The sequence below is a fragment of the Miniopterus natalensis genome, chromosome 8 (assembly GCF_054644295.1).
Source record: "Miniopterus natalensis isolate mMinNat1 chromosome 8, mMinNat1.hap1, whole genome shotgun sequence".
Lineage (NCBI taxonomy): Eukaryota > Metazoa > Chordata > Mammalia > Chiroptera > Miniopteridae > Miniopterus > Miniopterus natalensis.
This window is the reverse complement of record NC_142088.1, coordinates 39,215,466-39,230,461: the sequence shown is the minus strand read 5'-3', so window position 1 is coordinate 39,230,461 and position 14,996 is coordinate 39,215,466. Positions and strand designations below refer to the sequence as shown.

At 33.7% G+C, this 14,996-nt stretch overlaps 1 protein-coding gene across 4 annotated transcripts in view; it reads right to left on the bottom strand.

The window, feature by feature from the left end:
- Positions 1-1,382: 1,382 nt before the first annotated feature.
- ATF2 (activating transcription factor 2) overlaps positions 1,383-14,996 on the bottom strand; it is a 70,878-nt gene continuing 57,264 nt past the window's right edge. For 3 of the 4 annotated variants that reach the window (XM_016206880.2, XM_016206958.2, XM_016207026.2), the window contains 3 exons: positions 8,677-8,782; positions 5,855-5,890; positions 1,383-3,913 (listed from right to left, as the gene is read on the bottom strand). In XM_016206880.2, coding sequence (XP_016062366.1) covers positions 3,687-3,913; positions 5,855-5,890; positions 8,677-8,782 — 369 coding nt within the window. In that variant the 3' untranslated portion in view covers positions 1,383-3,686. The remainder of the gene's footprint in view (positions 3,914-5,854; positions 5,891-8,676; positions 8,783-14,996) is intronic. The other variant, XM_087819756.1, reaches the window with a different exon arrangement.

Below are 14,996 nucleotides of genomic sequence, written 5' to 3'. Positions count from 1 at the left end.
ATTATCTTTCCTGTCCTCTAAAATAAACATGACTTTGCTCTTTTAATATACCAGTTGTCAAACTTTGTTACAGAAATGCATCAGCTTGTCTTCATGAAATCTTTTATATCATATCACATAATCTAGGTTAAGTGTCTTTGTTAGCATGTGTACCTTAAAAGATAGCAGTGATTCTTTTTCTTTAGATTGAAACATTGTTCTACATGCTCTCCAGCAAAACTCATCTTTGTCTTCACTCAGCACTTACCACTTCCAACACACAATGTACTTACTGTGTTGTGTTCCCCCCTCCCCCACAATGTAGAATGTAAGCTTCACAAAGGCAGGGATTTTTGTGTCCTGGCAATAGGTGTAGCCTAGAACTACGCCTGGCACCTGGCAGCACTTTCACCCTTTAAAATGATATAGTAGGAGGCCTGGCCAGGTGGCTTAGCTGGTTGGAGTGTCATTCTGTAAACCAAAATGTTGCAGGTTTGGGGCATGTACGGGAGGCAATTAATAGATGCTTCTCTCTCTCTCTCTCATATCAATAAAAACATATCCTTGGGTGAAGATAAACAAAAACAAAAAAATTGATGTGGTAGGAGATACGGTTGTAGATGTTAAGGCGATGGGGTTGGGGGAACAGAACATCTAGGCCTTGAGGCCATTGTAAGGAATCCAGCTCCGAGTGCAGTGAGGAGCACCTCCAGGATTTAGAGAGCTAACCTGCCTTGTTTAAAAGCATCCCTCTAGCTGCTGTATTGATGGGCTGTAGTAAGTGGGGTGAAAGCAAGGAGACAGTTATGAGGCAGACAGCAATCTGGGTGAGAAATGCTGGCACAGATGAGAGTGATAGCAGTGTCAATGGCGAGATGTGGTTGAGTTCTGGCTTATTTTGAAGGTAAAGTAAACAGTGTTTCCTGATGAGTTGGACGTGGGCTATGAGAAGAGAGGAACAGAGAATGATAATGTTGTTCTGGCTTAAGCAACTGCAAGAATGGAGTTGTCATCAGTTGACTTATGAAAATGAGGGAGGATTCCATTTGCAGGTAGGGTGGAGGAAGGTTAAGAGTTCAGTGTTGGACATATTATGTTTAAGGTGTTTTGCCAGGCAGGCATCAAGAGACACCAAAGGCTGGTGGATGTGTGTGGCTGAAGCTGAAGGTGTTTCAGGCTGGGGACATAAATTAAACGTTCACTGTACCTTAAACAGTGCTTCAACTGAATGCCGAGAAAGAAGAATGGGCTGAGCACCCTGCAGTCAAAAGGTCTTTGAGAATGAATAAATTTTAACACAGAAATAGAGTAGCAGGTTCTTAATGCCATGAAGGAAAAAAAAATTATCATTATCAGGTGATGTTACTTTATGAAAGATAGGTAAGAACAAGCAATTATGAACATAATTTAAAGATAGAATTTATTCTCTGATGGTTTACTCATGCAAACTGCACATAAAAGAAAATAGTACAGTTTGTGTAACATTGCAAATATAAGGACTCAAAATGCTAGGTACAGAAGTAGTGTGACATCCTGAAGGTCAAAATGAAATTTGTGTTTATACAACTAATAATGATTTTTATTTGCTGAGTACAGACTGATTTACAATGAAAGTTTTGCTAACGTTGGTAAGCTCATTAACCGTTTACATGACTTCTTACATCTATGTAGCTTTATTTTACAGTTGCAAGAATTCCTGTTATCAAAGAACTTTAACTTGCATAAATAACAAATTGAAAGGAAAATGCACTGAAGGACTTAGGAGAGAGAAAAATTGAGGCTTTTCCTAACCCATCCAAACTACAATAAAAAATAGCGTTCTTGCAGAATTCATATTTTGTGCCTTTGAGTTCAACTCCTTAGCATAACTATGGCAAAATCATGATTAGAAATTACTTTAAAATTATAAAACCAGTTAAAAATAAAAAAAATTTAGAAGTAGAATTATCAACTAAAAATGTTCTCTGTTTTAATAAACCAAACAATAAAATTCCTATTATCTTCATAACTTAAAAGTCCTGAAATATCATTTGTATAATTTGAATGTTTCCCAGTCTGGAACTTAGGCAGGTGGGATGTTTCCTTGAATTATCAAGGATATTCCATATAGGTTTAAATGTCAGTCTCATTAGGAGATGGCACTGAGACTTTAGCAAAGAGTGTAGTATGGATGCAGAACAAACTACACAACTTATTATAAATGCATTACAGATATTTACATAATGGAATCCTGCTTGAATGCCAGAAGTTGCTACTGGGTAGGACTCATAACTATTTTACAAAGGTTTCTTACACACATCTACTACTTTAAAATTTTTAACAATTTAGTCTATTTTAAAATAGTGTACTGTATTTTGAACATAACCGCAGAATAAAAATAGATAATGGCACATTAGAAAACTCAATATCCCACAGATGACTGGATAATGAGAGAAGTGTACCTACAATCATCTCATCAGAAACAAGCTACGTCATGGAATGTTAGTTACCCAAGCCTGCACAGTAATGACGTTTGCAACTGCAATCACCTATTGGCCAGCATCACACTGAAGGCATCATTAAACATTCAAGCAAAGACTGCTGGCATAAACTATTGAAAGACACATACATACACACATACATACATGTACGCTTTCTCACTCTTGCTTCCCACGTTATAATTACATTGTTCTAAAGATAGATACTGATTTTTTCTCACAAGAAACGTTATCAAAATTTGCTACTAAAAGATGACAGTGCTTTCACAAGAATAAGTACAAGTTAGCTTGCAAGTACAAGACAATGGGGGTAAACAGTCTTAAATTTTCTAAGTAGTAATTTTTAGGCTTTTCTGGCAACCATACCATACTTGATTATGCATAAACTTCTCAGTTTGTAACCTGACATCTGCAAAAAAACCCAAAAACCTAATTTCAAAAATTATTAAATATCTGATAACCCTGTATTGTACATTATATAATTTCATATTTTATTAGCCTCAAAACATAGGGTTTAAAATACTGAATTTAAGACTTGAAAAATAGTCATTTTTGAAATGATAAAGGATTCCAAAATTCATGTCTACTTAAAATTAAAAAAAAGATGCACTATTAATGATCTTGATTTAATTTAACATTAAGAGTGTGCATAAAAGCACTGTATGTCTTCTACCATGTTTTCACTCACTCAAAAAGTGTTCTCATGTTCCTTTTGCATAATGTGCAAAATAAAAGGCAAAAAGGTTAAAAGCAAATTTCTTTCTCTTGCTAGTGCTTTATGACTTTGTTAACATTACAAAGTCCATAGGGATTTAAGCAGAACTTTGGTATAAATGATATAACAATATTACCATCACAGTTGAGGGATAAGAGGTGGTCAAAAGAAATGGAAGTGGGAAGAGAGATTCAGTAACACCCCCATTTATTAAACACCACCAAATTAAAAATGATAAACCACAATGAATTATAATACAGTTTATACACTGAGCACAGAAAAATTAATAAATCTAACAATATTTATAAAAAAAGCAAAATCAGTCTTTTCCAGAGACTAAAAACTTGTTCAGTCTGATCATCAACTGCTGCTACACCACTTTAGAGCCAAATTTAATTTCAAGTAAAAAAAAAATTTACAACCACAGATTTCGCATAAATGGAAACTGGTCTTTCCTTGATTTCCCTTTGAAGTCACTAATGAGTATCTAAAACTGCTGCACTGCAGGTTTCTAATCAACTTCCTGAGGGCTGTGACTGGGAGGAAGGAGCCATAACGATCTGTGAAAGTGCAGGCTCTGTACTCTGGTCCGCCACCTGGGTAAGGACTGAAGTGGCTACAGCTTCTGCCTTGGAGGTTGAACTGACTCCATTGGATGTGCTCACAGAACTATGCTGTATCGCTTCCGTATGTGGACTACTTGGCACCGACAGGTCTTCTGAACTATCATCTTTATCAGCAGCTGAGTGGAAAAAAGAAAGATTGCTCAGTTTCTTAAAATATCAAAAGAATGTATCAGTAGGCTGAGTCAATATTCAGAGTAAAAAGTTATAAGGTATTTTACAAAATTAGTTCTTTTGATAAGTCAGTATGGTGGGAATTGACTAACTGAAACGTGGCTGTCAGGCATGAAGTGGGCAATTTTACCTCCATGCAGCAGGTCTAACAAAGGCACAATGATGCACATGGAAACATCTGGGTGTCCAGTGCCTCAGAAAATAGAGCTGAATATCTGCTAACCAGTGGGTGCTGAAGAAACTGGGGTAGGAATCTGGGAGACAGACTCCTATAGCTATAACCAAACACTTATCAAACAACACATTTAACAAAACCAATCTGTTTGCTACATCCCATTCTTACTAAAAGATAAAAAAAATGTATTGCCACATGAATAAACAAAATTAATTCTTACATACAAATTATATCTTCAAATTATTCCCTCTGTAGTCTCCAGAGCTACATTTATTCTGGCTGACTTTCCATCTACTGCAGCACTGGATGATTACAACACCTGATTCTAATGATGCAGACACATGAGAATAAGCAATATTTAGAATCTAAATGCCACCAGCTGTTATAGTTGCATGAATTAATTGAGATTCAAATAAAAATCTGTATAAAGCTCTAGATACTACAATTGAAAAGATATTCAGGAAAGGGCATTCTAAATATTTATGAAGGTAAATCTACCAATTTGTAGGCCTGAATAACAAATCTCCCATATCTTTCTTATTTTAACAAAATAGAATCCAATAATTTCATTTAGTGAAAAATTTGATATGCACAACACACAGTTATACTGTATCGTAAGTTATGAGACACAACAATAACATAAACACCTTCGTGAAGCCAGCCTCAACTTAAGAAAGAGAACATTGCCAATAACCCTGAAGCTTCCTGGAAGCTCCTCTCCTCACCAAAGTCAGTCACCATTCTGGTATTTCTTTAACCATTCCCTTGTTCTTTCTTTGAAGTTTTGCCAAATAGGTATGTAACCCTAAACAATATTGTTTAGCTTATTATTGAACATTCAAAAAATAGTATCATACTGGATATATTCTTTGGCACCTTGTTTTATTTACTTGGCATTAAAATAATTTTTATTTAGTTTAGAAGAGACAAGAAGCAGGTTTTCTATTAAATCTGAGAATGTATACTGGCCTACTTGCTATTGGCTAAGTCCCCATTCTGAAAGTCATTTATTAAAACACTCTAGACACTATGAAGCAGGACTTATCCCATGATTTATAAGAGAAGATGGAAGGGAGGAACCTCACAAAGCACAACTTTTATTCAAATAAAATTCCTTCTTTTGAGGGTTTTCTGAAATATAGTAATTCTTAAGAATTTTGACACATTTGCCCCCAATTTATGCATTTTTGAAAAGCAGGTTTTAAAATATATGTGAGAAAGAGTCCCATCTTCTCCATAATATGCTATGAATGCAAAGCCACACCCCTGGATAAAAATTTGACCTCAAGACAGAATAAAAAATCTCAATCAGTAATTCTTTTAAAATTATAATAAATGTTATAAAACACTTATAATTTAGTTAAATAGCCAACACAATAGTTACATGTTCAAAGAAAAGACAGGAGACTACTAAGAAGCCCTCTGCTTATCTAACCACTACTCTTCAACAGGACAGCAAACTGACCTTTCTCTCAACCTTAAATTCTAGGGATGCACCAACTTTCAAAAATAAAAAGGCTGATCTGTGATGAGTGTAATAAGGAAATGAAAATGTATAGTGAAGGCAGTGACTCAAAATTAAACAGTAAATTCTAAGGGACAAGTGATTATCTCCAGTCTTTCAGAATTATGTAAAGCAAATTTTCAGGCTGCACAAAGAACAGGTACTCACTTATAAATTCTGTAATTATAAATTTTATATATAAAATACCTTTATAATGTGATATATCTGCACCCATGACCATTTCTAGAAGGTGAGGAGAGAAAAATTACTAGTATAATCACAAGAACTAGACAGATACAAGAAATCTTATGACACTCAACGAGCCATTTTTAGGTCTACATAAGTTTAAAGAAATCAGCTGTTTGACAGTTCACTCTCTGAATTTCTCTACCTCTGTTCATATATATTTTCAGTACTGAAAATACAGGATGTGATAAAAGTAAGTTTGCAGTTGTTTGTGTAGAAAATAACACAATAATAATCAATAAATGATAATACAAGAATAAACCTACTTTTGGCCCACTCGTATAAGCTCTCAATTATGTTTAGGGCCCACAGAGCTTTGTTTCCCACTTATGATTATAGAAACAACTATAATGCAATTTTAGTTATACTTAGTGATCATAGAGAATATGAATTAATGGCAATAAGATCCCTTTTGTGCTTTATTCTTTACGGAACCCAAACATTCAGAATGTATCATATTTTCATTCACATTTTATACTATTTGACTGGTAAGGTGCCAACTGTCACGGTTTCCCATGACTGAGGGTTTCCCAGGATGCATGACTTTCAGTATTAAAACTACGACCCTGTGACAGTGTGGCTTTAATGGTCATCTTTACCCACAAGAGTTTGTAATATTCCTTAACGTCTACTAAATCTTAGTTTTCTCTCTCACATATTTTAAAACAATTAACTAGCACTACAGCTCACCACCATTAGCAATTGCTGTGTGCAACGTGATGAATAGTGTTAGGTATTTGTGAATTTCCCCATATTTTCTACAAGATTTAAATATTCACGTTATCAGTCTGTATATTTACCTTAACTATTAAACAACAGAGAAGTCAGATTTTTTCCAAAGACTTCAAATTTGAAAATAGAAATTACTTTAAAATTTCTACAAGAGCTGAAGAGAACAAATTTTATGATAGAACTATACTTGTTAATCTGATTATCTAGATGACTGGACAGGAAAAAAGGTAGGTATAGCTCCTCAAACCAAAAATATCTTGCATTCTCACAACCTAGTATAATATATATTCACTAAAAACTTACTAATCTAGATTTTCAGTCAGTTTATTTAAGGGTATAGGACATAAACCCATACATCTAGACATTTAAAAATACCTTTATAAATTATTGCTTACAATGAAAAATTGGCTTATATTTGCTGAACATATACAGCCTACAGAATAGAGAGAAAACTGCTGGGATTATCCAATTAATTGCTTAAGATTTAAAAATTGCAGACAATTTTCTTTCTCATTTTATAGACTCAATTATGTATTTCCTTTTGAACTATCAAAATTCAAGAAAACTCTCTTGCTAAGAAAACCATGTATGTATAATGCTGAACTCAGTAGCTTCTATAGGAAATTATGTTGTTAAGTCAGATGGGAGCCATAATAGCCTCATCCCTGCGGCAATCATTGTTAATATGAACTCCAAACAAATTTCTATATGGGTCCAATTTACTCCACAATGTGTCTCACTACCTTGTCAAAATGACTAGATATCAAAGGACTGTGATTTATTTGCTCAAAAAGGACAAAAATCAATGTTCTAAATATATATGGCAATAGAGAGTTGCTAAATCTACTGACTTTTAAATTAAAAAATATTGCCCATTCTGATGAAACTGCTTACAATGACTAGAAGTAAAGATGGTGGCCATTAAGTTTTATCGTGAGCACCTGAGGAACTGTTTGCATCCAATACAAAATGTTTCTTTCTTATGAATTACTGACAATGGCAAATTAAAACAAAGTGGATACATATGGTTGAAACAATCTTCACATTTACAAATACCCTGAAATATCACTAAATCATAAAAACGAAAACTGTGGGTTATATATTATAAATGTTGCCTAATGCATTCCTAGCTCTGTTATTTGTTACAAATTTGTGTAAATGGACAAAATTGGCCATTTATTCAAGAGTAACAGCTGGTTCCAACATTGTGCATATTATCAAAAAGAAGGACATTACAAGAAGGAAAAAACACAATTAACCTCTAAAATGCTGAGAACAGAAGAATCTCAATTTTTAGGGAAAACATTTAAGAGTAAAGTGATAAGCAGATAATTTAAATACTATTCTATTTTAGCATTTTTATGACTAATTAGAAGATTCAATACAAAGGTTCACAATTAAAAACACACACACACAATGCTGATATCTAAAAAAGAACAATAGGATCTGATGCTATATATTAAGTGAAGACAGTTGATTTAAAAAAAGTCATTACTGCCCGGTTGGTGTTGCTCAGCGTGGGCAGTGACCTATGGTCCAGGAGATCACGATTTGATTCTCGGGTTTCGGGCTCGATCCCCAGCAGGGGGGTGTGCAGGACGCAACCAATCAATGACTCTCATCATTGATGTTTCTGTCTCTCTCTTCCTCTCCCTCCCCCTCTCTGAAATCAATAAAAATATATAAAGGAAAGGAAAAAAAAAGTCATTACTGAATGAAGGATGGAAAAGAAATGTTTCACCCTGTCAATCTAAGACAAAGTGTTACACTGGGAAGATAAAATAATCATCAGTACTTACAGTATATTTTAAATTATTAACTAACCCATTGTTGATCTACAGCAATTCCTAGAAAAAAAGCTAGAAATAGGAAAATTTAAAAACTCTAGATTCTAAGAAGTAGACCCCATTCCATAACAGTTTTGTAGAAGTTCTGGTATTTAATATTAAATATTAGAATTTCAGTCTCCTTTTTTTAAATGGAAGCTTGGTTCACTGTGGCAGTATTTCACTGCCGTAGCCTAAGGCTGTAGGTAATGGAACATTACTCACTATGATAGCCAGATTTCTTCTGCATGGCGGTTACAGGGCAATCTTTATGAGCCAGAAGAAGCTGTTTTAGCTGTGCCACTTCATTTCTCAGCAGGGTGACTTCACTCTGGAGAAGAAACAAGTTATGTACCTTACCAGCATCAGATTAAACATTTCTTACTGTTTAAAACAAGTAATGATTAAGATAATGAAAACTGGACATCTTTAACAGAATATCAAGGAATAAATAAAACATGCTGCTTACGTATGTTCAATCAATACACATTAGTTTTTATATGTTAGCATTTGTATAAAAGCTGCAACTTTTATAAAAATTTAAGATAACACAACTGGATAGCATATTTCAAAGTTTTTACATTACCATTTGCCTTGAAACTGCTGATTATATATATATTAGAGGTTAAATGTTGAAGGTTTTTTATTACATATATGTTACATGTTCCTTTGATTATTTGAAAAATTAGAAACATCAAGGGAGTCAGGATAAATTTTCACTCACTCTCCTCACCTAAAAATGAAAAATTTATCCTGAAAACTCAATCAAGTTTCTAGTTTTCTAGAAACTTGGAAAAGCTCTGTATGGGAAATCACAATAACCAATGAATCATGGATAGCTAAAATGCATTGCAAGGCACTGTGCCTGACACGAAACCAATGAAAGTAGATGTAATACCTAAATGGTTTAGTTGCCTCTGACCTAGACAATTCGTACACATCTAAATTTAAATCTGATAAATCAATGGTGATTTGTCCTATTCTTTATTACAGAATAAGCATGTTAGCTTTTGTTTCGGATGCATTAATCTGGAAGATTCTCTGTAAAATTCCAAATAGAGAGATTCCAGTTAATTTTGTTGGGTCACCCTCACCCCCAAATACTAAAGACATATAGATTAGCGATAATTATCAATACTCAAGAGTTAGAAATAATATGAATAAATTGATAATATAAAAAAATCTTAATTTACAAACACCTCTACTTATTTGGACTTTCTTTAACCTTAACTATGCTGTTTTCATCCATGAATTCAAAATTAAATGAAATATAGCAAATGGACATACATAAAAGCTCAGGCACTTCATTTTCCACCCTCCAGTCTCTTATCCAGAAAGCTTAACGTAAAATAATTTAGATTAGACTCATTAGGTATCCCGACATGATTAATGACAAACATAAAAATCAAAAGAATAAGGCAAGTCTGTTGGGTCAAATAGTTCCTCACACCCCAATAATAATGAACTGCAACACTATTAAAGCATAGAACAAAAATCGATGCTCATGATAAATCTGTACTATTAATAAAAGGGTTAAATTGTTTAGAATATCATATTTGAGACAAAAATGGTTTATAGCGATCAAAGCACAAAAGGGAAAAACAAAAGTTTTGCTTTAAAAATAAGTTGTTTAGACAATTCATTTCTATGAAATACTGCAGTGTCAATATTGCTAATTATAGCTCTTCGTTAATGACACTATTGATGAGAAACCATGTTATGAATAATCCAATATATAACTTCCAAGAAAGTTTCTCCCTGTCTGTTGCATCAGCTTGATTTTGAGACTCATGTCTACAAGTTTCTCTCATTAATGTCTGTAATATAAAATAGGGCTGGATATGTATGTCAAGCATATATAATCTTTTATAATTTGGTACCTGTGGCCACCCTTCACATTAGTTTGAACCTATGGAATAATCAATGTTTAACCATTTTTAACTATATATAGAACGATTTCTATGGCTAAACACATACTGTTGTCTCTACCTAGAAAATCTTTCCTCTCCTTTTAGCCTTGCTAATTATTTCACTCATCTTTAGCAGTCAACTCAGCATAGTACAGGTTTGCATAGAAAAAGAAGTTAGGTGCCCATTTCTTTGTTCCCACAGCCATATATACGTGTATGTTTGTGTGTATTAATATAGTAGTTATCACAATGGATTGCAATTTTTGGTTTACTTGTTTGCCACCTCTGCCAGACTGGGATTTTCTCAAGGGCAGGGATTATCTTGCTCTTTGTATCCCCAGAGCACAGCACAACCTGGCATAGATTGAGTACATATTTATATTTAGAGAGGACCATGGAAATTCTATGTCTAGGAGGTAAAAAATACCAAAAAGAGGTGAAGTGAAATAAGGGACATGGAAACATTTTGAAAATGTCAAAGTCTCACTCAAATGTGAGAAATTACTGAATTTTTCTAATCAAAGTAAAACGTATTTGCTAAGATAAAGCAGATGCTGAAAAAGTTATTACTCTGGTCTAAAATAAAATGTAAATTATTTTGGCATTGTCTTACCATTGATCCACTCTATTTTAGCTACTCAAAATTAATTATATACTGATGAACAAATCTTTCTTTACAGCTTATCTGCAGCAGATCAGACTGATGAAATCATGACAGGGTGGCCAACTGATCAATCAATCAAAAATTCTCACTGATATTTGGCCACAGACTGAAGACCAGGTATCTCATAAATTTATGATCTTTGACTTACTAGCTCAGCCAATACCCTCAAAATTAAATAATGTTAGATGGTTTCTTCTTTGGGGAATTTCTCATAGCTAAAGATATAATTTTTCTTATGTTTAGTCTTCAGAAAAACCAATGATCAAGTATCAATATTCCCACTATACAATTTCAAAGGTTGTCATGGATGCAAAGCCTACACTAGAGAACAAAACAGTTCTTGGTCTACAATAGAAATATAGATGAAGGGGTTCCATTTTGAAAATATTTTGCAAAACAAATGGGAATGACCTTTCTCTTCTTCTCATACTTTAATTACTTGTTTCACGTTTGTCTCCTCTGCTAGACCACAAGTTTTACAAGTGCAAGGATAATGTCTTTTTCACTATTATATTCCCTGTGTCTAATAACATGCTCTGCCACAACAGATGCTTAACGACAGAATAAATAATAAATAACTAGTATTTGCATAGCATAGTTACAGAATACTCTTCTATAGTCTCTCTCATTTGACCTTCATAAAATATTCTATGACTTTGACAGATGGGAAAGTAAAGGCTCAGAAAGATTTTTAGTAAAGCTAGTAAAAGGAAGTACTTGGTCTCAAACTCTTAATAAAATGCATGAGGAACAGGCGGCATTACTATTACCCTCCCCCAGATAAAAAACTCAGGGGAGGGGAAGAAAAGAGGACAGTAATATCATAAGATAGTTCTGATTTTTTTCCTTCACGAATTAAAAGAGGCATTGTATAGCATCTTAAATTGTTGCTATTCCTTTCTGTTTCAAGTAATAAGTACTAAAGATTTTATAATACCTAAGCTTAAGAAGCAAAATCCACAAAAAAATCCCCAAGTTTTATACACAGAGTAATGGTTAAGGAATTACTTGTAGTAAAGAGTCTGACTTTTGTTTATAAAGGAAATATGCTGAAATTGTAAACTGAAAACTACCGCCCCCCAAATAAGTATAACTGAAAGACAAAACCATAAAGTTAAAACCATTTCAAATAAAAGACAACAAAATCATATTACCTTAAAAATATAATTTATAATTAACAGCATCCAAATCTTGGTTAGATTATCATAAATATCTCTAATACAATTTGACAAAAAACAAACAAACCTGCCTTTCAAGCAATGATTTTAGAAAGCTAAAATATAATCAAATTTCGTGTTTGGAGCAATAAGGTTGAATAATTTTTTAAATCGAATATAGTCATACCTCAAAATTCATCAAACCTTTTATTGTATGTAATATATAAGTAACCATGAGTCATTACTGTCCACTACACCGATCAGCTAAGCCTGTATGTCAAATGAAAGATTATTTTTAAAATGTAGAATTGATGATGGTGTTCACACAAAGTACAGTTTAATTATTTCTTTGACATTCAATTTTCTTTACAAGTCATTCCGTTCTTCACAATTAGTGGTTTTGCTGTTGGCAGAACGAAAGAAATTTTTTCTCCCTGAATCAGCTATAAGCATGTTAACTCTTCATACTCTGAAAACTATAGTTTGTTTTAAAACTATTTTAAAACTTTTAATTTTATTTGACAAATAACTAAAAAACAATAAAAATCAAAATCATATATCTTCTTGAAATAATAGGGAAAGTCATAATTGAAGTACCTTTGCTTCCCAAACCATCTGTGCTTCCCAATACCCTCTCTACCATGTTGCATCCTGGTACATGTCATTCCTAAAATTTTACCCATGTAGGGATTCATTACTATATGATTTCCATACCTATACATGTATCCATCTAACTTAACTATAAACCTTTTACTAGTGAAGGTTTATGGTATACATTTTAGTATGCAACTAACTTTTTATTAAAATTCCCATAATATAGAATTAACCATTTTAAAGTGAATAATTTGGTGGCATTTAGTACATTTACAATGTTGTGCAACCACTTCCCTCTATCCACTTATAAAACACCTCTGTTATTCTAAAATAAGACACGTTACCCATTAATCAGTTTCTCCCTTTCCTCCTTGCCCGTCTCCGGCAACGACCAAGCTGCATTTTGTCTCTATGGATTTATCTGCTCTAGATTTTTCATATAATAGTCATATAATATGTGACTTGGTGTCTAACTTCTTTCACTTAAGCATGTTTTGAGGTTCATCCACATTGTAGCATGTACTTTCAATCCTTTTGTGCCTAAAAAATATTCCATTTTATGTATATACCAGAATTTATTTATCCATTCATCTACTGCTGGACATTTAGACTGTTTACAGCAACTTTTTTTTTTTAATTCTCACCTGAGGATATGCTTTTCAGAGAGAGTGAAAGGGAGAGAGAGAGAGAGAGAGAGAAACATCGATGTGAGAGAGACCCATTGATTGGCTGCCTTCTGCATGCACCCCGATCTGATCTGGCTGGGGATTGAGCCTGAAACCAAGGTCGTGCCTGTGGCTGGAATTGAGCTTGGGACCCTTTCAGTCTGCAGGCCGACACTCTAACCACTGAGCCAAACTGGCCAGGGCCAGCAACTTTCTTTTTGTCCACAACAATATGTTACAGGCATTTTCCCAGGTTAATACATACAAATGAACCTTATTCTTTTTTGTATAAGTATTTTAAAGAAACTCCTTGACAACGTATCATTTCGTCTGTCTTCATATTTTGTTATGTACCTCTAAAACTGAGAACACTTTCTTATCTATGATGCCATCATCATAGTTTTTAATGATTAAAAATACTGATTTTGCCCGCTGGCGTGGCTCATCGGTTGAGTGTCAACCTACGATCCAGGAGGTCATGTTTCGATTCCCAGTCAGGGCCCATGCCCCGTTTGCAGGCTCGATCCCCAGTAGGGGGCGTGCAGGAGGCAGCCAATCAATGACTCTCTCATCACTGATGTTTCCCTCCCTCCCTCCCTGCTTCCCTCCCCCTTCCTCTCTCTGAAATCAATAAAGATATATTTTAAAAAAATAATGAAAATAGTTTTTAAGAATTCATTTATCAGATGGTGATATTATAATAATTTCTTAGCATACCCTAGTAAGTAAGTATGTATTTGAAGTCTCTGTGATGTGGTAAATCATGTTTAATTTTTTTCTAAATGGCTAATATGCTTTCTAAGACAATTTGTTCTAAAACTAACATGTCAATTTTCAAAGCACAACACAGTATTAAAAGATGTCTGCCTTACATATAAAAAGTTTTTAAGTAATAAAATTTATATTATAGGTTAAATGCTATCCCTGATGCTAAAAACTTTTTCCTAAGCACTTAAATAGACATTTATAATTGGTGACATCTTTAAAGATAGAAAGGTTTAAGAAGAGAGCATTTCTCATTATCAATTATAATTATATAGAAAGATTTGTTTTTAACTAGGAATAAATTCACTCAGAAAACTGATCAATAACTACAATTCATTAACATCAATTTTCTAGTTGATGCTCAGCAGCAACTGGTAGTTTAGAAGATTTTGCTGGAGAACATTCACAACATTTAAAAAAGAAGAAGAAAAAAACAGAAGGAAGGAAATAGATTTGATGCTCCCCCATTGGAAATCTTACCAAAGACTGAATAGGAAGGAGCCTTAAACCTTTATACCCACGAAGTTCCTAAGAAATATATCTAAGGCACATTGGCAGGGCAGCATAAAATGATTTCTATTGCCACTGGCCATATTGTACCTGTTCTGTGGATAATAAGAGTCCTTCAGTTTCCAAAGCTGTCAATCTGGCACCTTTCTTGAGCACTATATTCACTTTAAATAAAACAAACAAAACAAAACAAAATTTATAATTCAAAGAACAAAAGGACTTAAAAACAAAACTGCTACTAAAGCAACTTTATTGTTGTGATATAAACCAAAAAAAGAAC